This window comes from Sprattus sprattus, assembly GCF_963457725.1.
Source record: "Sprattus sprattus genome assembly, chromosome: 16".
NCBI classification, from domain to species: domain Eukaryota; kingdom Metazoa; phylum Chordata; class Actinopteri; order Clupeiformes; family Clupeidae; genus Sprattus; species Sprattus sprattus.
Genome location: NC_137914.1, coordinates 10,505,601 through 10,530,784, shown reverse-complemented (window position 1 = coordinate 10,530,784; position 25,184 = coordinate 10,505,601). Strand labels below are relative to the sequence as shown.

General features: G+C 43.2%; 1 protein-coding gene across 3 annotated transcripts; it reads left to right on the top strand.

Moving 5' to 3' along the window:
* The first annotated feature begins 992 nt into the window (after window positions 1-992).
* On the top strand, window positions 993-24,097 carry uba1 (ubiquitin-like modifier activating enzyme 1). Of its 3 annotated transcripts, none has more exons than XM_080853298.1 (26): window positions 993-1,207; window positions 6,942-7,058; window positions 7,311-7,369; window positions 8,284-8,452; window positions 10,124-10,258; window positions 10,543-10,649; window positions 11,014-11,104; window positions 11,515-11,647; window positions 11,987-12,084; window positions 12,277-12,423; window positions 12,863-13,039; window positions 13,248-13,355; window positions 15,953-16,033; window positions 16,345-16,497; window positions 17,121-17,286; window positions 17,477-17,673; window positions 17,916-17,980; window positions 19,221-19,416; window positions 19,752-19,826; window positions 20,094-20,284; window positions 20,674-20,770; window positions 21,001-21,093; window positions 22,337-22,528; window positions 23,334-23,435; window positions 23,684-23,784; window positions 23,943-24,097. In XM_080853298.1, exons 2-26 carry the CDS (start codon window positions 6,942-6,944, stop codon window positions 24,076-24,078), a joined length of 3,186 nt encoding a protein of 1,061 aa, XP_080709424.1. In that variant the 5' UTR covers window positions 993-1,207; the 3' UTR covers window positions 24,079-24,097. The 3 variants fall into 3 exon arrangements, with proteins under 3 accessions (XP_080709424.1, XP_080709425.1, XP_080709423.1); XM_080853299.1 differs by lacking the exon at window positions 993-1,207 and adding an exon at window positions 3,503-3,736 and having other exon boundaries at window positions 20,094-20,283; window positions 20,682-20,770; XM_080853297.1 differs by lacking the exon at window positions 993-1,207 and adding an exon at window positions 3,503-3,736.
* Window positions 24,098-25,184: the final 1,087 nt, after the last annotated feature.

Sequence of the window (25,184 nt, the reverse complement as noted above, 5' to 3'; positions counted from 1 at the left end):
ATATTTAAGCTTTCTGCACTGTCTGGTAGACTTTCAATAAAAATTGAATTCCTATAGCTGATATTGGACTTTGGTGTGTTATTGGAATTTCAGTGAAAGTTTATTTTTTTTGCATCACCCATTCCAAAACATGTTATATCTTCATCAAAGTTGGTCATCTTTAAAAAAAAAAAAAAAAAAAAAAAGCTTGTGAACATATGTAACAATGCATTGCTATCACACCAGACCTGATCAAGACAATGAAATCACGCTGCTGAGTGCTTTCACTATGAAATCAAAGTAATACGAGCACTCTGTTACTTATGCTGGACTTAGCCATTTCTCTGTAATTTCGTCCTGGCATCTTCTCAATCTCACATGTTCCCCCTAAATTATCATGCATAGTTGATTTGTGTTAACCAGTAGGACCCTCCTAAAGAGATAGGCAGCCCTGTCTTTTGTTTTGATCCACGGCGTAATGAAGCATCCCTTCCCTCAAGAAAGTTCAGAGGACGAACTCAGCTTTCCATGACAAATGCAGACCTAACATGGAAGAACCTTAAAATTAAATATTGTGTTAATTTAATTTCTTGGCAGACATTAAAGTATAAATGCAGTCTATAGTAAACAATGCTTCACCCTGAAATGTACGTTTAGTATAGCGTAACCAAACGTTAACCAGAATGTCTACTTATTGCCTACAATTCCCAAATGGCACAAGGTAAATACAAACTCTGGACTAGCTCACTGGAAATCATGCGGGGGTGCTTCAAGGTTTCTAAACTAAATTTTGATCGACAGATTTGTAAATGAGGGTCAGATTGTATTGGTACCCCCAAATATAATTAAAATATCGTCTTGTTTGTCCTAATCTTGCAGTTTGGTGTATTTTCTCCAAAAACAAGAAAAACTTATCTTGCAGTCTTCCCACATTTCTAAAGTGTTCATTCGTTCTCTACTCAAAACTCTGCACATGTTGCTGCTGCTGCTATCTCCAAGCGGAGAGAGAATTTGCTGAAGAAGTAACGTTACTGTTAACGGTGCGGGATAGCCGGTCAGGCAACCGTCCAGTTCTTCCCTTCTGAGTGGAAAGTCACTGAGCTCCCGCCACTTTCACAGATAAAGTTAATCACAAGACTTAATAAGTCAGTGTTTTTGGTTTTGTTTCTGCCGACGAGGTTAATTTGTTTTCATTATCGAAGAAAAGGCCCGAGTAATATCGGATGTGGTGAGTTATGCATACTTATGCCAAGCTAGCTGCTGCTAGCCGATGTGTATCCGAATCGAGTCGACACGGACATGATGTTTTATCTGTTTCTCTTAATAAAATTCGCAGTAGTTGGGTTAGCCAACTAGCGATGTTATGGTTTGATTAACCCAAACCCAACTGACTGGTTTATGGTAACGGCAAGACAACGGACCATGTGTTCACAAGACCAGACAGTAACTTACGCAGATAACGTTAAAGCCTAAGACGGTGTAACGTAAATGTTAACGACAACGGTCCAATGTTTAGCCTGTCAGATTGGTCGCTAGCTGCAGAATAGTGTGTTAAAGAATTGGAAGACGGTAGTTTTGATACCTACCGTTAGCTTTCTAAGCAATACGTCTTTCACCAACCTTCAATAAACGTTAGCTAGCTACCTAACTAGCTAGTATTCTTTTCACCTAACTCATGATGGCAGGGAGAGTTGATGCCAGGAGTCTATCTGGCTAGCTACACGAACGCCACAGTTTTATAGCATGCTAGCTTCATTGCTACCCTTTCGCATTTGCCTCACAGCTTGGTCAATTAACCTCTGCTAGCTGACCATCTCGTCAAGCATGCCTCATCAGTTAGAGAAGAGGCGGTGATTAGTTAGCTAGCTGATGATTTAACTTGGGACCAGGTTACATTGTTAGATTTTCTAACTTTTGTTTAGTTACAGCTTTGTAGCTAGAGTAAGCCACATACATTCTGTTAGCTACCAATGTCAGTTCTTTCTTCAGAACGCAAATTGGCTGGCGGGGCTATTTTCAGTGTCTGCTAGCAGACATCGTATAGTTGCTAGCAAGCTTGCTGACTAGTTAGCTTGACGTTATTGTGGTTGAGACTAGCCCGCTCATTGGAGATGGCCACTCAGTGGTCAGTGTCTGAGTGGTTCACTTAAGAAAGTGCAGGTAGCTGGACAGTTCGCAGAGTACACAGATTGCCTGTGGTTGATGGACACAAAGGCCTTTGTAAATGTTGTTTTTGTACTGGAACCTGGTTATTTGAGCGACTAAGGAAGCTCGAACCCTCAAACCGGCCTCCCTGCTTCTGCACCCTAGAATGAAAGGCCCACTTGGGCCTTTGTCATTACCCAGCACCCCCTCCCCCAACCATCTTGGCTCCATTGCAAGACCTTCAAGTAAGCTGACCTCTGATGTTGACTAACTTGTGGCCCAATTAATTTAGATACTCATTTCATATTAAAAGTTCCCCCCCCCCCAGCATAGTTGGCTCAGGTGGGTTTAGGGTGACAATAAATACTGTAATATGAAGTTTCAATTGAGGTTATTTTACCTTTTGATAAAGTTTTGTGTTACTTTATGTTAACAGCACTCAGAGTAAAACAGTGTTGGTCCCAGGGCATGACATGGTGTGCCATTCTTCTCCATCACTGTCGGGCTTACCAGACCCAGGCAACTCAGTCTCTCAAGTATTTGGGTAACTCATTATCAACCTAGAACCCAGAATTTGATAAAGTAGGTATATATAAACAAATGATATGTCCCCTTCATCTGGAAGCATATTTTGATGAGCTGACCTTACATTATATGCCTACTAGTTATTTCAAACCAGATGTTATTGGTTTGAAACGTTTATCCCACCATGACGTTCAGCAATGCATGGTATTGTGCAACGTGCATTCTTCAGTTATTGGCGTTGCATGGATGATGCTCAATTGAGGAAACAGCCTCTTATATACGGAGATCACTGCTGGGCTTCAATAATGCTGTAATACTTGACCTGTTACTTTTTTGTGCGTTAATTGTGTAGGGCTTGCCTTTACCTAGTCCATACCTCAGTCCTAAACCAAGACTGTTCCCCAGTGTAGTTTTAGCAATTTGTTTAAATAAAATGTATGGGTTGATGTCCCACATTTTACAATGTGCACCTTCCTAAGTGATGAATGGAAAAAAACGATTTCATTCTGTGATTGAGACGTATGCTGAGGATTATACAGTTTTCATATGCATAGTGTACGGTATTACTCTGATTTTGCGTGTGGAGAATTGCAACAATCAGTTAATGAAAGTGTGTGTCTTTACGAAAAGTTCCGTAGCAAGATGAGAAATGAATAACAAAGATCCCGGCTAACACGCTCATGTTACAATTACCCTATGGGAGGCGGGTGTTTCCTTGATGTTATGTTCAAAAGCCAATCAGCGAGGTCGGTTGTTGCAAGTATACTGTGGACAACCCTTTCCTGTTGAATATTTCAGCATCGTCCCCGCCTCCTGTGCCTTAGCTGCCATTTTGGTTTTGTTCCGTCTGCTATAGCAAGCAAACCCTGAAACGCGAATTAGACAGGACATAGGGCTGTTGATACCGTGACTCAACAGTATAGCTTCAAGACTTTGGCACAGCATCGGTCCATAGGCGGTGTTATTTGTGGTTTAGAGCTTCAGTTTTCAAAATCACTAGAAAAACAGTCCTCGTTGTTATCGACGAAGTTTGATACACACGAGGAGCGGTTTGCTGACACTGAGGGTGGACAGAGAAGGATTATTGGTAAGAGAAACCATTGAACTGCCGAAGCTGTGTAGCCCATAGATTGCTAGCAAAATACAAAACAGGCTAACCTATCCAAAATACAATGTAGCCTAATCAGCTCACTTATTGAAATAGATGATGGTTAAAAGGCCGTTGTTAAAAGTAAACCATCACTTTTCTGTGAATAGTTTAGACCGCAAGACTGATGTGTAGCAAGCTAACCTCAAAGCTAGCTTGCTAACCTTCGCTCGACAGGCCTCATTTACGGGCTAGATGAATGTTTAAAGCGTTTAAGAGTAGCTTACTGCACCACACTCAGAAGTCATTCGCATAGTACATGTGTGAGTTGTTCACTTAATAAATCGTCGTAGCTATGTAGTTTCGTAGTTTTATAGCGGGTACGAGAAGCGACTCGCTTTGTATGAATGGGCCTTTGCAATGGCAGTTTATCTTGTATGTTTCCCTTAAAGCATGTTGTCCATCAAAGACAATTAGCTTAACATCCTTACTTCACCGACTTGATAGTATGGTAAGCAACCAAAGAGCCTCACTGTATGTTGGTGACGACTCATTTATGATGGGTGTTTTCTTGTATGCTGTACCTGGGATATGAAGTGTCATCCTTTCATACAATGGACACGGATGCAGTCAGGAAAAACCTCGTTTTACCCCGTCTAGGGCGTTTGTTGAATGGTCAATGGAACTGTAAACGCGTGTTCACCAAGACCAATGCAGTACCATAAACAAATTGGTTGCAGATCTTTTTTTAGTTTGTATGTAAATAATTCGATTCTTCCTTATCGAGAGCCAGTAGACGTTCTAGAATGTGCCGCGGCCTCTGTCCATTGACATGGTAGTTATGTCCTGGTGGAAGTAAACCGCTATGACCAAATTCAGTGTAAAGTCTCTTTAGCCCGTTTGTGGTCTACAATGACCACTGTACAGTCTTACAATTAGGTTTCTTATCTAGTTGGACTTGGGTCACCGCATTTTCAGTTCGTCTCACTGATGAGCGGCGTAAATTAATTATGTTCTGTTCGGATGACGGAAAGAAAATGTTTTGGGGAAAAAAGCCAGACAATTTGTTGTTATACAGTTTAGTTGTTGTCTTCATGTTTTGTGTAACAGACTGTTCCATCGAGAGAACACGGAGAAGTGTCGCACCTCACTCGCTGCAGTTTGGTTTTAATGAATCAGCGTTTTTGTTCTACGACAATGGGCGAGCCCAGCCTCGTAAACCACGCGGTCATTTCAATAAACAATACCTGTCCGAGTGCTATCTGTGGATGCTGACGGAGGTTACCGATTTTTTTTTTAATTGTTTATTTAAAAAGAAAAAATACTGGACGGTGACTGCAATGCCCTGACCGATGTAATGGTTTTGGTCAGGTGCTTTCATTTTCGTTTCAGGTTACATAAATGGTGTGAAATCTAAACGAAACAACTGTACCATAAAGTGTGACCTTGACGTCCAGCAATTAACCTATAACCTTATATACCTTGCAAACGTGTTCTGTTTAAGGCTGTTTATCACTTTTTATTAAGAGTGTGGATCTTTTTAAACAATTATAGGAATTGTCCAGTGCAGAATAAGTCTTTTTGGTGAGCTTTCATACCTGAATGATTCGTGACCTGGTCACCACAAGTTAATGTGTAACAAATTAGGAACATTAATGTGGTTGAGGGCAGGGAAGACTTGTAATTTCTTGATATTAGACCAGTCCAACTTGCTTAGACTTGAAAAGCAGGGACCTTATTAAGATTCCGAATGACAGGTATTCGTGCTTTGAGAATAAATTGCGTGTGCTTTCTACATGATATTTGAAGAGAGTTTAGAAAACGGTATGAGGAAGAAGCTATATTGTCAAACCATTAACTGTCACTTGAATGCTCTTGAGCTAGGTGTTGGACTGGAATTTCCTCTTTAAAAAAAAAATACGCCTATTTCAGATGAAGCCATCTTAACTCTGTAACACCCTACCATCAAAACATACATATGCATCTAGAACTACAGCTCATTTAAAATTCAGCACATTATTATTTTGTTATGATCAATACTCTCACAGAATTGCGCGTGCCCTTCCCAGCCCTCTATTTATGCTGAGGGCCGACTAAAACTGCACCTTCAGCTGCTGTGGCACCTGCAGTGTTCGAACAGAACAGCTGGAACCTTCCAGCAAATGCACTGGCTCCTTTCACAAGGCACATGAGCAGGCATCATTGCCAGCCTTAAAATGAAGATTAAGGGCTCAGTTTAACCTTATTACTCGCGAAAATGAGCTTCAGGAGCCGGGTAATCCTAGTCGTTTTTTGTTAGTTGCCCAGAGATGTGCTCATCGTGGCTTACTGTCAATGATTAGCTATATATCTGTTTTGTCTGGAAATAGCTGTTGGTAACACAGTTAGCCCAGAGCCCGTGTCATACACAAGTTAATTTAGCCCCTGGGGTGGGGGTGGGGGGTTCACTTTGCCTGTTGTTCTGTGCGCCTGTCAGCCTCTTCTGGGGTAATCTTCTTCCCTTGTCCTGGGTGATGAGTGTGGCTACACTTCTTAAAAAATCTGCCCATTTTAAAAGAGAGCCGCAGAGGGCACATAGTCTGTGGATTTGGCAAAGCAGAGAGTTTGATAAGTCGCCAAACACTGCAGTGCCATTTAGGCTTGCATGCAGCAGAGGAAATTGCACATTGTTCAGTAAAACATGGAGTGGTTAATTGGATAAATCTGAGATGCAGAGATCACTGTTCTAGCAGTGGCATGATTGAGATTGTGGGCGACCTAACAAAGGGAGCTACTTGAACCTCATCTTTATGTCATTACATCGTCTAAACTATCAAATTCTATTAGTTGCTGGGTTAATGGTTTTGATCCTGCTGTGTTCATATTCTTGTTCATTTGCCCACAGTATAATGGACCATTTGATAAGCAACCTCTTAAAACTAAACCATCTGGTATAGTTGGTGTTACAGTGATAGTTACGGGTGTTACGGCTAGTTGCTATGCTGAGGCACCTGCTGTGCAGTATGGGCTGGCAGAATTTAGCAGTTAAAGCTGTTTGTCCAGCTGGCACCAGTTGGATTTCACTGCTGCTTCTGATAGAGCTGTAGTTGCCTTTAGAACCCTTTTTAAGAACCCTTTAGAACCCTCTTCACTCCATTGTGGATGTCCAGTAGCCTTTTGTTTTTGGAAGCTGGAAAGTTGTGTCAAACACTACCTGTTTTTGCAGATGTCCAGCTCGCCGCTGTCCAAGAAGCGTCGCTTGTCAGGATCAGAGACGAAGACGGGATCCCAGTGCTCCTCCTCAAACTCCGTCAGAACTGAACTGCCCTACACACCCTCTAACGTAAGGAGCTGTAGTTCAAGCCAACATATTATATATGTGTGTGTGCCCTACCCATATATACCATTGCTAAAATAATTCTCAAAACAATTTACCAGTGTGAAACCTCACAAACGTGTGGTGAAAGTGTGACATGTTGGTTTGAGTAGCCATGTGTTTTTTAATATGTAGGTTATTCTGTCCATTGAGTTCTGTTGTGGTTCAGTGCCTGAGTTGAGTCGTGTACGTGGTGCTCACTGTCTTTGAATTCCCCAGGGCATGGCTAAGAATGGCAGTGAGGCTGAGATTGATGAAGGCCTGTACTCCAGACAGCTGTAAGTTCTCATTTTTTTTCCTGTGATAAAGCAGCGTGCTTGTTTCCTTGGAGTGCAGATGCTCTCCTCAGCTCTCTGGTCTGCTTATTGACGAGATCAGTCTGGGTACTTTATGCAGACATTGAAACTGCTCAGAGGATAGCTGGTGAAGTGATCAAATTCATTTTCTGCTAGAGATTGATTGGAGTTGCTCAATTTTTAGGCTTTGGCTGACATTTTTTTTTTATGCTTAAAGATTTTTGGTGGTCTCCATATTTCAATAAAATTTGTTCAGATTTGTTATCAATGTTTAAAACAGCCAATTATGTATTTTTGAGGGAGCGAACAATAGAAATGTTTTCTCTGTATCTGTCCGAAGAAATTGCCCAGTGGCTTATAGCTGACAAGATCAATTGATTTTTCATCTCTGTAGCATCCAAGCTAGATGCATGAAAACATGATGAAATATAGATCTATCATATGATGCAACAATTGGAGAAATATTGCAAGAACAAAATGTCCCCTTCTGATAATAAAGTCTTTTCACCTCTAGTCTATGGCCAAATTAATGTTAGTGTTTTACTCTGCCTGCCAGGCACGAGTTGACTTGAACTGTAAAGCCAATAACAAGCAAATATCATTGAAGTAACAAGCATTGTGAATGCTCTTGTGAGATACAAAAAAAACCTCCTTCTGTGTGCGTGTTCATGTGTAGTAGATTGTCCCTGCCTAGACCGCATTTGGATGAGTGGATTGGTATCTCATTCTCTTTCTTTCTATGTGTGTGTGTGTGGTTGTGTTTGATTGACACACTCCCCCCTGCTTTATTTGTGATTGAGTGTGTGTGCCTGAAAGAGAGAAGCAGATAATACCCTCCTTGTCTACATGCTTTGGATGTTTTGTGTGTTTGTGACACGCCTCTGTCTGCCTCTCAGTTATGTGCTGGGCCATGAGGCCATGAAGCGCATGCAGACCTCCAACGTCCTCGTCTCAGGACTGCGTGGCCTCGGCGTCGAGATCGCCAAGAATGTCATCCTGGCTGGAGTCAAGAGTGTCACCCTGCACGACCAGGGCATCGCCGAGTGGCGGGACCTTTCCTCACAGGTCAGGGTCAAAGGGCAACAGCTCTGGGAACTTTGCTTGTTGTTTTCTCGATCTTGTGTTGCACCAAGATACATTGCTGTGTGTAAAGGTTACGAGTAGGGATGGGTATCGTTTGGGTTTTTTCCGATACCGGTACATAACCGATACTTTTAAAACGATACCGGTGCCTAAACGGTGCCAGAACCGATACTTTTTTTTTTTTTTTTTTAATTAAAGACATTAGGCTTATTTATTGCCAAGGCAAATAGTTTTCTTCAAATTTAACAATATATTAACTGTTTAAGGTATACTATAAATAAAAATACAAAACACTTGGCTTCAAACCTTTTAACTTCAACTATGAACAATATTTTAACTTATAACAACTGTTTACAGTATACTTAAATAAATATAAATAAATACATAACACACTCTGTACACACACTTCACACTTCAGTAATACTTTTGCAGAAATATGAGCATGTTTGCCTTCAGAGTAAAAAAAATATTAATTAGTTTGCATTTATTTAAACCCACTGGTTTCGTGAATGTGTACTGCCCCTTTAAGAGTTTAGCTTCAGAGCGTCTTGAGTTCTCTCCCCCAAACACGCAATTTTGTTGTTGCATATGCTGCACGTCGCGTTGTTTGAATCTTTTTGTGCGAAATACAGCCACACTTTTGATCGTTTACCTTTTGACATTTTCTCCGTTATATTGATGGCTAGCTCTGTTTGTGCTTGCTCTGTGCAAGGCTGCCTGCTCTTCGCTGTCAGACTGTTGCAATGTTATTGTAGCGTCCGAGTGCTCTCTTAAGAACTCACATTGAGAAGGAATATCTTTGGATGAGACGGTAGCTCTCCGTTTAATAAAGCGTATCCAACTGCTGCTTAGAACAACCACACTTATCTTGAAACCGAAACCACACGCAAGTCAACCCATTACCATGGCAACTACTCAACACAAATCTCGTTTCCACTAGTCCCATACGGAATGCAGCGTGAGCGACACAGGCGAGAGTCTACATTGGGAGATGGAGCAGTTTTATATGTGCCCCACGAAATCTGTTAGCAACACAAAAAAGTATACAGATCGTACTCAGAAAGATCTACGCCACTAACGTTACATCTCGTTAGCTATCGCTAGTTTTGTTAAATTATAAAAAATAAAAAAAAAAAAAATAAAAAATCTGATCAGGCACCGAAAGGAAGCACCGAAATCTGCGTTGCATTTCGGTCCGGGTAGGTATCGGTTGTATGGAACCGGTGCCGTATTGGTACCGGTTCTCGGTACCCAACCCTAGTTACGAGACGCCTTCAGGAAGACTCTGTTGTAAGATGTAGAAATTATTTGAGAAGAGGCCTCCATAAAGCAATCTGTACAGTAGAGCGGGAGGACCCAAAAGCAAGCTGTTGCTTAAGGCTAAATTTAATGGCCTAATGAATCCAGGAAATGTAATATGGGGTCTGTCATTGTACAGCATCAATGACTCGATATGGGACCACGTCTGCATTTGACCTACTTTTCCCACTAGGGATATGCATGACTACGGTACATGCTCTCTCCGCAGTGCTGTCCTATTAAACCCAGATATAATGAGCCCCCTGGAGAGCTGTGCACCGGTGTTGGAAATGAACTGGGCTGTTGTGCTGGTTCAAGCCTTTGACATGTATGTTCTCTCTTTCATGGCTGCAGTTCTATCTGCGTGAGGCAGACCTGGGGAAGAACCGCGCTGACGTCAGCCAGACCCGGCTGGCCGAGCTCAACAGCTATGTGCCTGTGGTGTCCTACACCGGAACACTCACCAACGAGTATCTCAACCAGTTTCAGGTACAACATAGAACTAATGCTTACTTACCAGCATCATGGATCAAACTAAAATATTCTAAAAAACTAAAAAAAATGCCATTTTGAGTAACATTAGAAAATAAGATATTACTGCTCATATGGAAAAGTGCAGTGTTCAACTTGACATCTGTGTTTTTTGCAAACGAAGGAAACAAGGCCTTGTCTTTTATGTCTTTGGAATGAGGTTTGCCCTTCTGTGCAGCTTCCGTGTTTTTAACTTTGTTCTCAGTGAAGATTGATGTTTGATGGCTGTTTTTTGGGTGCAGGCGGTTGTGCTGACCAACTCCAGTCTGGAGGAGCAGATGCGTGTTGGAGAGTACTGCCACAGCAAGAGCATCAAGCTGATAATCGCAGACACGCGTGGACTGTTTGGGTAAGACGGCTGGCCGCTTCAGTACATTCTCAGTCCATTAAGCAGCTAGGCCACAACATAGCACTCAGGCCTGGGACTAAAAGCTATGCATGTTTTGACCTATACTCCATCAGTTGTGTAACCTCATTTAAGTTTAATGACAACTAACATTTTTAAATCGTTTGGTTAAGTTCTCACCCCCATCTCAACCTCTTGAGGAGGATTCACAGCTCGAGCATTAAAGCATTTCCTTTGTTTTGGCTGGCCGCACCTGCATTCATGAATATTTGACATTGTAGGCTGGTAACAGTTTGTAGTCCTCCCTGTAGAACCCTAGGTTGTGATGCTGTTCTCTCTTTCTCTCTCTCTCTGTCTCGTCTTACAGGCAGCTGTTCTGTGACTTTGGGGAGGATATGGTGGTGTTTGACCCCAATGGCGAGGAGCCCCTCAGCGCCATGATCTCCATGATCACCAAGGTCTGCAACTCCCCACTAAAGCCTTAGTGTAGAGCAGCGAAGGGCAGGATTGATGTATTCCTCTCAGTGTTACTAATGCATCGTTGTTGAGCCGGTGTCATTGCCGGTGTCTCCTACTGCATTTACTTCCACCCTTTTTCTGACATTTGAATACTTCACTCAGTATATAGTGAAGAGATTAAGGTTGGCAATAGGTTTCCTTATAAGACATTTTACAAATATAGATTTCTGTAAGCAATGCCGTTTCTGTCAGAAAACAGACAGTGATCTGTACTTAGGGACATAATGCAGGAGTTATGTGAACCAAATGTACGGCTAGGCTTGGATCCAGTGTAATTGTATGAAGTAATTGTAGACATCAAAGTATTTTGAGGTCGCCTTGCCATAAAGAATTATCTCTTGTTTTATAGGACTCCGCTGGCGTGGTGACATGTCTCGATGAGGCTCGTCATGGATTCGAGAGTGGCGACAGTGTTACCTTCACAGAGGTTCAGGGCATGACCGAACTCAACGGTTGCCAGCCAGTCGAAATCAAAGCCCTTGGTAAGTCTGAAGCAGGCATACTCAGTCTCGCTTGTGAGTACTGTGGGTTTTTTGTTGGTGTTTTTAACCACAAAGGATAAACATCTGGCACAACAAAGCAGTCATTTGAAAACTGAACACAGCTGTACTTCTCAGTATCTTGACGGATTCCCTAGACACATTTGGCCTCTATCTTCTGGACATCTCTTTTCTCACGCATACTGAAGACCGTTTAGTTAGCGTGCTATGGTTCTGCATATGTTGTCTGAAAACATCACTGAAGATACAGTCATTCTGAGGTTCACTGCCTGATCTGCATTTCAGAAACCCACTTATATTAATAATGCACTTCTCTTCCAGGTCCCTACACATTCAGCATTTGTGACACGACGTCCTTCTCTGACTACGCAAGGGGTGGCATCGTTACCCAGGTCAAAGTGCCCAAGAAGATTTCCTTTGTGAGTCACAGCCTCTCCTTCTCACTCCAGATCTCATTATTCTGTTCCATTTCAAAAGCTAGGTTGGTTTCTCCTCATTTCTCAGTAATTTGGAGTGATCAGGCAGCCTCTGAACGAATGATGAGCTCCTGACACAGATACCTCCATTTAGGTCCCGGTGGAAAGTGGCTCATCTTTTTCTCTTCTTTGCAGAAATCGCTGTCGTCCTCCTTGACCGAGCCGGAGTTCATACTGACCGACTTCGCCAAGTTTGACCGTCCAGGCCAGCTGCACGTGGGCTTCCAGGCTCTGCACGCCTTCGAGAAGAAACACAGTCGGCCCCCCAAGCCCTGGAACAAGGCAAGTCTCCTCCTGCCTTTAAGTCAAATAATTCTCTGTTTAGATGTTTTAAAGGCAGATCTGAAACATGTTGAGTGTTTACGATCAAGATGGTGAACATTGATTTTTGACTACTTAATCCAGTTCTGTCCTTTACTTGGCAGAACATGCATAAGCACTCTTAAATTAGAGATGAACTGTCTAATTTTCCGTATCATTTTCAGTGGTCTGTGGGTCATAAAGAGATATCCCCTGACCGGAGTCTGAATAGCAAGTGTCACTAAGTTGTTCAGGTGTCGCATGAAGAGACAGTACAGCGTTTGTCTAAAACTTGGTCACTGTTGTGTTTTTGTCTTTGTAAGTTTACTGACACAGTTTGAAACAATTTGCCTTCAAAAACACTTGCTACTAGTCTGATTCAAGCTTCAACTGTAAACCTGGTAACTGTGTGTGTGCGCAGGCGGACGCAGAGGAGCTGGTGGCTCTGGCCGGAGAGGTGAATAGCAGCCAGACTGGCTCTGCCAAGCAGGAGCAGCTTGACGAGGCGCTCCTGAAAAAGCTGGCCTCTGTTTCTGCTGGAGACCTGGCACCTGTTAACGCTTTCATCGGTGGGCTGGCTGCCCAAGAGGTCATGAAGGTGAGTGCGAACTTCTCCCCTCTACTGTGTGTGTGTGTGAGTGTGGGAAAGACACGGTCAGTGTGTGCGAGAAATACCTGTCATTTTTACCCTCCTTATTGGTAGAAATGAGTCTCATTCAGATAACTGACGTTTCCATGCTGTATATTCTGTTGAGTGTTGGCTGGATAAAGTGTCTTACATGCTCTGTGCTCTGCGTCTCCTGTAGGCCTGCACAGGGAAGTTCATGCCCATCATGCAGTGGCTGTATTTTGATGCACTGGAGTGCCTGCCTGAAACTGAGGAGCTCATGCCCACAGAGGAGGAGAGTGCACCTGTAAGTCTTTCTCTCTCTTTAACCTCTCTAAACTGGAAAACCATCCTATGATATGCAATTTTTTTCCCTCTTGAAATGGCTATTGGTATGGATTCCATGGTGATGGCCACTGTTGCTACGGATCCCCAAAAAATAGTCCTCCACCCCCTGGTGTTCAAGTGTATTGGTCTTACAATGGTTGACCTTGGGTGATTTTATGAGGTCACAAAGTTACTGAGTAAACATACTGCCTATACCGACCAAGCCGCGTTAAGGAGGCACGCCGATAGGGGGCCACTGGGTCCTGTGCCGAGCCCCCGGAGGTGTCCGCACCAAGCAGTGCCCTATTGCTCCTGTGATTACTAAGCACTGCATACTAACTCCTCATGGCAGGGGGGGGGGGGGGGGGGGGGGGGGGGGGTTGGACATATTTTTCATATTCAGATGACATGTTCATTTGTACTGAACTAGTGCTGGCGGCGGCAAGGTGCTCAATGTTGCCAGATTGTAAATTGCGTATCATATCAAAGGCTCAAAATGATCGTATTTGGAGGATAATGAATTATATCTGTCAACACTGGGAAAGTTTGACCAATGACAGAGCTCGCGCAAGAAGGTGGAACGTAAGTGATACCCTTTCCAAAACGTGTAAAGACGTAATAACTAATTTGTGAAAGACCCAGAGAAACAATAATATCCGACGAGGCAAAATCCCGGACAATTTTGGAATCCCTGCTGGACGCATTTTTTTTGTGTGACCGTAATGTTAGCATATAAAACGTTAAAACATGTGTTCGGTAACTTAACGGGATGATTCATTTCAAGGGGCATAACCTTCAGATAAAAGTATGAAAAAGTTAGCAATGATGTGATTAGCCTGGTTACGAGACGGCTACGGTGTGAATAACTGATGGAGTAAGATAATTTAGCTACATTAACTCAAACGCCACGGAGACTCCCTGTTCTAACTTTGAATCGCTCTGTTGGGGCAAAGTGACCATTGCAAAGGTGTTTGACTACAGACTGTTAACGTAGCAAATAATTCCTACTATTTCAGCCAGTCAACTTACAAGCCTTGCAGGTATAAAACAAATCATGACGTCAGATGACCATTTTCAGTCTCGTTACCATAAACAAGACCCAATACAGTGCAACCCTGAGCACTGACATGATAAGCACTTTGGTGACAAGAAAGGTGAGCATGGCTGCAAAGGGGACTCACATGGAAGGCTTCAGTGATGCTCTGCTCAAAAAGGCCAAGTCGCCAAGCTATGAGGCAAAGCAGTCAAGAGCAAGTGCCACTGGAAGTAGATAGATGGATACTTTAATAGGAGCTTAACATATTTTAAAATATATATATCCAGTTATTCAACATAATAAATAGCGGCGAAAAAAACAATAGAATCATATTTTCTTGACAAGAATTCCATAAATGAAAAGAGATCCTTACATTTTGCATCATTTAGTACTTCTAAAGAATATATGATTGTATTGTTTTTTTCGCCGTTGATTTATTATGTTGAATAACTGGATGATGCGAGTGCATGGAAATATTAACGCGAAGGGCCTCGCCAATAAAATGTATTGAAATCTGAATTACATAACATTGTATTGGCTGTCAATCATGATGGAAGAGTAGACAAGTTAAGTTACGGCATCTCTCGTGGGGGCTATGCATTAAGCCATTTGTGGTGCCCTTACCACATTGTGCCTCATATACTGTAAATGATAGACCCAGTGACAGGCTGGCATGAAATGGCTTGCATAATACTAAGTAAGGAGGCCAAAATATTTTTTGACTCATGGCTGAAGCTAAGTTTCTCCAGCTCTCCTCAGGTTGGAAAAAAAAGCATCTCAAACTGCATCAGATTGACGCTTTAAAATATGGAATATTAAAATTTTACTTACGGGGGGGCACGCCCCCGGACCCCCCCAGAGGGGTAATATCCTCCTCACCTTTTTCACCCCTTACCCGTTTTCATGCCCGAGTTTAAGTTACAGTATTTAGCAGAGACTTTTGTAGAAAGTGATTTAGAAAACATTAAGCAAAAACATTCACAGTAAAAAATGTATAAGTAGTCTAATACTAATTGTGAAGTCATTCAGGGAGAAGGACAAGTATAGTTGAGTATCATTTGCATAACAGTGATGGGAGAACCCATGGGAAAGAATGATCTCACATAAGAAAGTGATGTAGATAGAAAATTTGAGGGGTCCAAGTACCAGACCCTGAGGTGCACCAGTCGAGAGGTGGTGAGACTGGCGTTTTTCCCTTTCAAGACACACGGAATAAACATCCACTGAAGCACGATTCAAACCAACTGTGTGCTTTCCCTGAAATTCCAAGTTCACATAGCAAAGAGAGAAGGATGTCATTATTCACTGTGTTTAAGGCTGCTGATCAGTCTAGTAAAATCAGAACTGATGATTGACTGACGGACCAGAAGATTTTGCTACTGTCAATGCTTCGGATAAAAGAGCAGTTTCAGTAGAATGACCACTCTTAAAACCAGCAAATTATTCTGAAACAGTAGTATTCCTCTGAATCATATTGGATAGCTTTTTCTGAATGAAATATACACACAAATAAACTTGTTCTGTCTTTTTTTTTTTTTCAGAGGAATTGTCGGTATGATGGACAGTGTGCTGTATTTGGGACCGCACTTCAGGAGTTGCTCTTCAAGCAACGCTACTTCCTGGTAAGTAAATTTCCATGCTGAATAGTGCATGAGTCAAACACACCGGACGGTGTGGCCACTAATGGGTAGTTCATCTGTAGATGTATCAGGTGTGGGGGGGGAAACATTAACTTTGAGTCAGATTTAGTTTGACATGTGTTCAGAGCCTATGTTTAGGTAGTTTAGGAAGATCTTGCAGAGTTAATCCTAATGCATTATTTGTATTTTTTTTAAAGAAGCTTGAGTTTATTTGTAGTGTTAATTTCAATTTGCCTGTAAATGCTCTAGGAGTTAAGCATCTGTGTAAAGTGGCCTTTTTCCTCCATTACCAGGTTGGTGCTGGAGCCATCGGCTGTGAGCTCCTGAAGAACTTTGCCATGATGGGCCTGGCCGGCGGTGAGGGAGAGATCATTGTCACAGACATGGACACCATCGAGAAGTCCAACCTCAACAGGCAGTTCCTCTTCAGACCCTGGGACGTCACGGTAAGATCCAGTGACAACCATTTGACCTCTTGGCGGAATCCGTGTCTGCATTACTTAACCTTTTGTTACCAATTGAGCTTTTGAAACTCCACAAGTGATTTCAGTCCACGAAGTCACCAAACGGTGTGGTCGTTTTTTTTTCTCCCCACTATACGTCTGTAAGCAGCCTGCCAGTAACTGCATTGGAGATGCACACGGCCTGCTTCTCCTCAGTAGTGTTTCTCACCAGCACTTTCACTTTACAAGACACTCACTGGCCTTTGCCCGAGAGGGGGGTCTATTTTTGAGTTTTTCTCTCTTGCCTTTCTTGTGCTCACAAGGATCACATTATTTGTGTTACGATATTGCGTCATCTTGTAACAAAAGAAGAGGTCTGGAATTCCAGCAAGTGATTCCTGTGGGAGAGAGTTACTCTATCTGGTGTGTACTTTGCAGGCCATTTGCAAAAGCTATATTACACACTGTAATATAAGCGCATAGGTCTTCTTTTTTTTAAAGGAAGGTTTTTTGAGTTGACTTGAGTGACCAGAATCACAGTGTACCTGCCAGTCCACATGAATTTGGAGTTACAACAACCTTATAATTGCCAGTCTGTTGACACCACATGTCTGTTTTCTGAGCAGAAGATGAAGAGTGATACCGCCGCAGCCGCCGTCAAGCAGATGAATCCGTCGGTCCGAATCACTGGCCACCAGAACCGGGTCGGACCTGAAACAGAGAGGGTCTACGACGATGACTTCTTTGAGAGCCTCAATGGTGTGGCCAACGCCTTGGACAATGTTGATGCCCGTAAGTAGATGGAGGGGAGGGAATGAGATGAATGCAACTGGTGTAACGGTGATGTCACTGTTTGTAATTGGTGTTTGTTCTAAGGCCATATGGTTGTGTTTTTGCTGATGGTATTGAACTCAACCTTTTTTTTTTCTTGCACTCAGTATCTCCTTTGTTTCCATTCCTTATCATGCTCTCTCTCCCTCAGGTATGTACATGGACCGCAGGTGTGTGTACTACCGTAAGCCGCTGCTGGAGTCAGGCACTCTGGGCACCAAAGGGAACGTACAGGTGGTCATCCCCTTCGTCACAGAGTCCTACAGCTCCAGCCAGGACCCGCCAGAGAAGTCCATCCCCATCTGCACACTCAAGAACTTCCCCAACGCCATCGAACACACGCTGCAGGTGACAGTAACATGCACAGTGTCACACACAGGTTTCCAACAGTGCACTGGAATGATGTAAATGATGAAATACAATGAATAATTCAGAACCAGATTGAGAATAATTTTACCTAAATGCCCATTGTTCCCGAATACTGTGTTGGGTGCCAAGTACACCTTCTGTACATTTTGATGCGTATACATTTTTTGTCAGCATAAACTCGGTTTGCCAGTGTATTCATCAGCAATGTCCTCTGTCTTTAGTGGGCCCGTGATGAGTTTGAGGGACTCTTCAAACAGCCAGCAGAGAACGCCATGCAGTATCTGACGTGAGTGATGCTCTTTTATACTTGATTGGATAACTGAAATGCAAGCATTTGCAATGCAAAACACTGCAATTTCTGCTGTGTCAAAAACATCTGAATATTTGTATACATTCATTGTGGGAATTCCCCTTAAACGGAACAGGCGAGGCAGATCCTCTCTAAGTCCAAATCACAAAGTTTGTCATCCACTGAATCACGCTTGCGGACAGTAATGACACACAGAAGCATCGGCGCCTGTGTGACTGCCTTAACTGAAAAAGTCTCTCGAATTGACACTACATCAGAACACTTTTCTTCTAACCAATAGGAATTCAACATGCCTTCAATTCACCCAAAAGTCAAGTTATTCTACACTCTTCTTAGAGTATTGATGCCGTTTATAAACACCAAGTATTAGCCTTGGGTTTAAACATTTGCAACAACTCCAACAACAACCTAGCCTAAGTATCATACTACAACCATCATTCTAATTTTTAAATGCATCAACAAGAGAGTGAGCCTTTGTGAGGCAGCATTTTACTAAATTAGGCCCACAACGCCTCCAGAAGGCTCAACAGTGGTGTCTAATGCCCCTAGCCCACCCCTTCCATACTCATGATGGGTAAGGACACATGTCAATACCAGGGACAACAATAGATACACCTCAAAGAATTAACATGCATAACTCAGTGTCTGAACGATGCTCTGCCTAATTATATGAACATCAATCTCATTATACTATGGTATGCCACAGGCTATACAGGTGCTTTCAAATGGAAAGAATCCCCCGCTCTCTATCTCTCTCTCTCTCGCCCTGCCTCTCATCTAAAAGACTACAAACTGTTCAGAGTCGGTTAAGCGAGCTATCGCTGCGGTGAGGTCACCATAGGGACACCTCTGTTATCAAACAATGTCTGGATAGCCAGCCCACCAGTAATTTAATCCTTTCTTTAATTGTATCACTCAAATTATACGTTGGCATGTGGCAAAAAGAGGCTCATAATTGTGCATTGTTCCTGTTCTTAGCCTACACAGCCTATGAACCAACGTTTCATTAAAAAACCGGTGCGCTCGCTCTCAGAATACAACACTTTGTCTGGTCTCATAGCAGTCATAACAGTACACTGTGGAACATCAAGTTGCCTTTCAACATCAGCCAGCAATCTCCAATCCCACGCTTTGTCCAAATTGCCTGTACTGTTTTTAGCCTTATTGGCAGCAGAGGGAAGTATATCTAAGCTGTAAGACTTCTCCTTGCCCACAGAGACCCCAAGTTCATGGAGCGTACTCTGAAGTTGCCTGGCGCCCAGCCCCTGGAGGTCTTGGAGGCCGTCTACAAGAGCCTGGTGACAGACTGCCCTCGCAACTTTGAAGACTGCGTCGCCTGGGCACGCCACCACTGGCAGTGCCAGTACAGTAACAACATCCGCCAGCTGCTGCACAACTTCCCACAAGACCAGGTAAGAGAGTGGCAGACATGCCAGGGCTGAAAGAACATTTGCATTCTGCATCCTCATTCAGTAGATGCTGATATCTAAAACAGCCTGGTTGACGTGTTGGAATGAGATCTATATTTATTTCCCCCAAATGTCACCTCTAAGCCTGGCATCATAGTATAACCCGAGTAAAACAAACAAATTTATATATTTTTGGCAGGTGGTTTGGTTTTTCTTGCCGATCTCTACCAAACTCCTTGCTGACTAGATACCTGTTATAGCTGTACATGCTGTGAGAATCTTCTGTTCATATTATATGTTTCCTGTCACTAATTTCCACCCCCTCAATATCCTGGCAGCTCACCAGCTCAGGTGCTCCATTCTGGTCTGGTCCAAAGAGGTGTCCTCATCCACTGGAGTTCGACACAAACAACGTAAGTATTAAGCATGCATCTCATATTAGAAGACCTGGATTATATCTCATAACTTGTGTGTGTGTATATATAAATATAATAGTCATATATTTATATATAAACACACACAGAATAATATAAACTGACACTTTTTTACACATAAATGAGGTAAAACTGTATTCACTCCAACCACAGAGTTAAGGCCATGACAACCACCAATGTGTGTGCTTATAGAAGTCATGAACTAATTGCTTGGCTTTGCCTGCCTGCTGCTGCTGTCTCTTGCAGGAGCTGCACATGGACTACGTCATGGCTGGAGCCAACCTGTTAGCTACGTCCTACGGCATGCCCACCTCCAGAGACCGCGCCGACGTGGTCCGGATACTGCAGGAACTCAAAGTGCCCACATTCACGCCCAAGTCAGGGGTCAAAATTCACGTGTCCGACCAGGAGCTCCAGAACTCCAACGCCTCAGTGGGTGAGTGAGAGGCTGAAGAGGGGTTGCTAAAGAGGATGGGGGAGACAGAATGGATGACTTTAACCGTCTCAATGTCAAAACATTTACTTTGATTTATATCCATGATTTAGAACTTATTTGATGTATGATTCATGATTTAAAACTTATTTGATTTATGATTCAGAATTGGTTTGATTTTTATATCTGTCATTTATATGTGTATAGATCACACATCCACATCATCTATTGAAATAGAAATTATAACTATGTGTGCCACAAACTGCAGCTGTAACACTTAGACTAAGACAACAATTGCAGTATATTTCAAGAGGTGTTTCTCTTAAGTGAGTAGGTCACTTCCAGAGGCCCACTTACATGTATATTAAAGCGCAATGTGTTTGTATGTGTGGGCAACTCAGACGACTGCAGGCTGGAGGAGCTGAAGACACTGCTGCCTGCGGCTGAATCGGCGGCTAAGTTCAAACTCTGTGCCATCGAATTTGAGAAGGTATGTGTGGACCCCCTGCTGTTAGGAGACCCAAGTGATGGATTAAATGTTTCTGGAATCAGACTTTAACGTTTACATTTATGCATTTAGCAGACACTTTCATTAGCAATACAGTACAGGTGTGTTTGTGTGCTCTCGTTATTTAACCTATGGACGTGTTGTTAACATCTTACTCTACCAGTTGAGCTTCTGGAACACAATTTCCAACATATTCTCTATTCTGTTTTTAGGATGATGACACCAACTTCCACATGGACTTTATCGTAGCAGCGTCCAACTCGAGGGCAGAGAACTATGACATCGCTCCTGCAGACAGACACAAGGTAGGGCACCAGATGCAGCCTCAGATGGATTGAAATTGGAACAGCTTTGAAATTATTGCCTCCAAATTGTAGAGATTTATAGCAAAACACCACCCCTCGGCGAAATGTCACAGGTGGATTCTTTCTAGGTGGGGGGGTTATTGTCAGAGCAAATTTGGTGGCTAAAAAAAAATTGTTCCCATTTTTCCTCCTTAAGCTGAAGTACAGCATAAAAAATGGGTGAAATAACTAGTGTGCAAGATAAGCCCAGCAGCATTTCAATGGCTTTTATTAGGGGTGTACATCTCTTCCTTATAAGACAATCCGATACTTCTCTAGATACATGGGCTATAATAAGGTTTAGGAACGGTATACTTTAATACAGAGCGATTTGGCATGATACGATGATACAGTCCTTAACATTTTGATGTAGACATTTATATTCAATTAGTAATTAAAATAAGCCAATTCTATAAATGTCATACCTTCACATAGATATAATTCATTCAAGCTGAGGGGATCAGGGAGTTTTTGTTACTTTATGGCACTGAGGGTAAAATTGGGAAACAAATGTAGCCTATCATTTCAAAATTACATGTGATTATTACTTTTCCAATAGACACAATTACACACCAAAAGACTTTCTGCAAGAACAAGCATTTTGACATTGTGAATAAAAGTCTGTCTCAAGTCTGTCTCACACACCCATGCCCTGGTGCCTCACTTAGGCGGAGAAATGTGGACAAATATTAAAAAACACCTTCAGTGCATGAAATGCCCTCAGTACATTGCAATTCATGAACATTTCAGGGTTACATGGGCTTTGCAAAAAAATGAATATGATCGTTTTCGTATCTGTGATTTGTCTTGCCCATGTGATGAACTGGTTGTATGTTGTATGTTATTTCGTACTGATGTGATGCAGCTATTACCCAGATCCAAACAAATTTCTCCCCTGGGAGACACAATAAAATGACTTGACTTGATATGCATAAATATCTAACATCGGCTGTAGATTAGTGTCGCTCTTATTCAGCTGCTGAGCTAAAGCCAATCGAAACAGACATGGAAGTGTGTGGCATTATTGTACTGCAGTTTTACTTGCCGCAGTGGAACACAAATGCAGTATTAATGTATTGCATTATAATGATGCATAACTAATGTATTATGTCAATGAGAATAATAAAGTTGATGAAGGTGTCTTCTGAACACATTGTGTCTGATCACTAATCTTCCCCGTCTCTCATTTTTCCTGTGACTACAGAGCAAGCTCATCGCTGGAAAGATCATTCCGGCCATTGCCACGACAACAGCCTCAGTGGTGGGCCTGGTGTGTCTGGAACTGCTGAAGGTGGTGCAGCAACACAAGAAGTTGGAATCTTTCAAGAACGGCTTCATGAACCTCGCCCTGCCCTTCTTCGCCTACTCCGAGCCCATCGCCGCACCCAGCCACAAGGTACACCCCCAGCACCTGTCCTTGCCCGGCCCTCTTCCTTTCTCAGAGCCTCCTCTCTGATCTCTCTGGTTTGACGTTCGCTTGAGTTAAAAATACCCCATGAATGATTCATTGTGGTCATAGCGACATCGGGTGCGTTACGAATACTCAGACCTGCAGGTTTATTCCTAGTCTACATTGTTAGCCATGGCATGTATTTCAAGAGGGGGGTTTTATACCTCAAGCATTGAGTGTATGAGCTGCCTGGCCAAATGTAATCGATTTAGATGAGATGAATTTGGCTTGTCAGCAGAACACCGGCTACATAACACCGGACCCTATAGCTGCCAGGCAGGCACATGATGTCTGCAACTAGATCCACCTTTCATCTGAACATGCGAGTAAGGTCACATGAGATGCTATAGCAAGACCCCTGACTAAAGACAGACCGTCAGCTGTGATTGTTAGCTTTGAGAGCAACCCTTCCCCACCGAGTCTTTGAAGCTGTGCCAGAAGCACGCACCTCTGAAAGCTCAGTAGTGCGCATTCAATACTAGAAGGGCCCTAGAGAGCACAGACCTCTGCCTGCCTTGGCCCACACTACACCCTTCCACCAAGTGTCATGGGAATTGGCCTGGTCATTTTTGTGTAGTCCTACAAACAGACAAACCAACAAACCTCCTTGGCAGGGGGTTAATGATAACAGGAAGATGCAGCGATGATTGGGATTAAAACCTAGTCTTCATAGCATGACTAACATATCTTGAACTCATTGTGGTATGACTAACCACAAGAAAGATTAACACCTGTGCTTTCCCCCTGACAGTACTATGAAATTGACTGGACGCTGTGGGACCGCTTTGAGGTTAAAGGCATGCAGCCCAGGGGGGAGGAGATGACCCTCAGAGAGTTCCTTGACTACTTTAAGGTATGCAAGCTTTTTTGAATTGACTGTTTTGCTCTGAGTTATTTACCTTAACGAGCACTGCCCTTCGCCTCAGAATTGTGGCTGTTTATGAAATAGTTTAAGGATTAATGTATTTTAAATTGCTGTGTTTTGATGGTGGTAGAATTTGGATCGTTCGCGGTCAGACAGTTGTACTATATTGTGGTTCGAAGCCTTTGTAAGCGCTATTGGCATTTCTGAGCGTTTCTTGTGCGGTGTCCCACCTACAGAATGTGCACAAGCTGGAGATCACCATGCTGTCCCAGGGCGTCTCCATGCTCTACTCATTCTTCATGCCTGCTGCCAAACTCAAAGAGAGGCTGGACCTTCCGTAAGTACCAGACCGAACCACATCCCACAGCCTAAAACCCCTCGTCCAACGAGACAAAGCCTGTGTAAAATAAGACAATTGCACTCTTTGAAGTCCAAGTCCATCCCCGTCTGACTGCGCTGACTCTTTCTGTCTCTTTCCTCGTGTGTTTGCTGCAGGATGACTGAGATTGTGACCAAGGTGTCCAAGAAGAAGCTGGGCAAGCACGTCAAGGCGCTGGTGTTCGAGCTCTGCTGCAACGACGAGACAGACGAGGACGTGGAGGTGCCCTATGTCAGATACACCATTCGCTGAGAAGCCCTGACGAAGACGGGACTGGGTGGGGGGGTGGGTTTCGGGGCGGGGGGTGACAGTGGAGCTCAGGGGGAATTCACGATACAAAGAGACTAGACGAAAGACCAATCAGAGAGCATGGATATAGCTTGGGGAGCCCATCAAATATAACAGGGGGGATGGGAGGGGGTGCCATCAAAGTTCAAGGGTTAGTCTCCCTTTTTTCCCTGAGAAAAAAAATGACGGTTATTGTTGTAATGACCGATATCCCCTTATCTTCCCCTCCTCCAAGAGCACCACTCCCCTCCCTCTTCTACCCATGAAATGGGGTGGGGGTGGGGGGTGGGGGCACAGAGGTTGTTTTTCTTACTGTGCATCAGCTGGTTGACTGGTAAGGGAGTGCAGGGTTCCAATGAATCCAGGGTTTGGGCGATCGGGGAGGGGGAGCATGTCATTTTTTTTGAATCCTTGACAGTAGCTGTTGTTTAAACTCTGGTCATATTAATGCAATGCTTTATATGTACGACTCTCCTGGTTGGCTTGTCAGCACTCCTGTTCTGCGCAGTGGCGGTTTCCCTCTGAAAAGGCTCCTGTCTTGTTTAAAAATAAATAAATAAATGTTTAAAAAAAAAAAAAACGAAAACAAAAGGTTTCTGTTCTCCCTCACGCCTCTCTCTAAGCGCTCCCTCTCCATCTCATCTGATGAAATTCTTCAGGCACCCTCTTTCCTCTCATTCTAAACTGAGCCCCTCAAGTGCATAGCGAAGTGCAGTTAGCCATCAACTGATGCCAAAAAAAAGAAAACCTGATGCACTGGAAAAGAAAAGATTCAAAATTTAAATGTAAGGATTTATTGAAGAAAAATAAATACCTTTTTGCCCATATCCCTGCCTTGATTTTGTCTTATCTGGACCAGATTGGGAACCTTGAAAGTATCCCCACCCCCGCCCCAACACACACAGCTCCTCTACCCCTCTGGTCAGGTGTAGCCCCCTGCTGCCCCTCCTGAGGGTAATTCAGAGGTGCAGCGTCCTGGGGCGGTGCAGAGCGACTCTGTCTGTTCATCTAGCCTGTTCTTCTGCCCTCTCCCCTTGACCCAGTCTGAATTTCCCTCTGCCTCTGGCTTC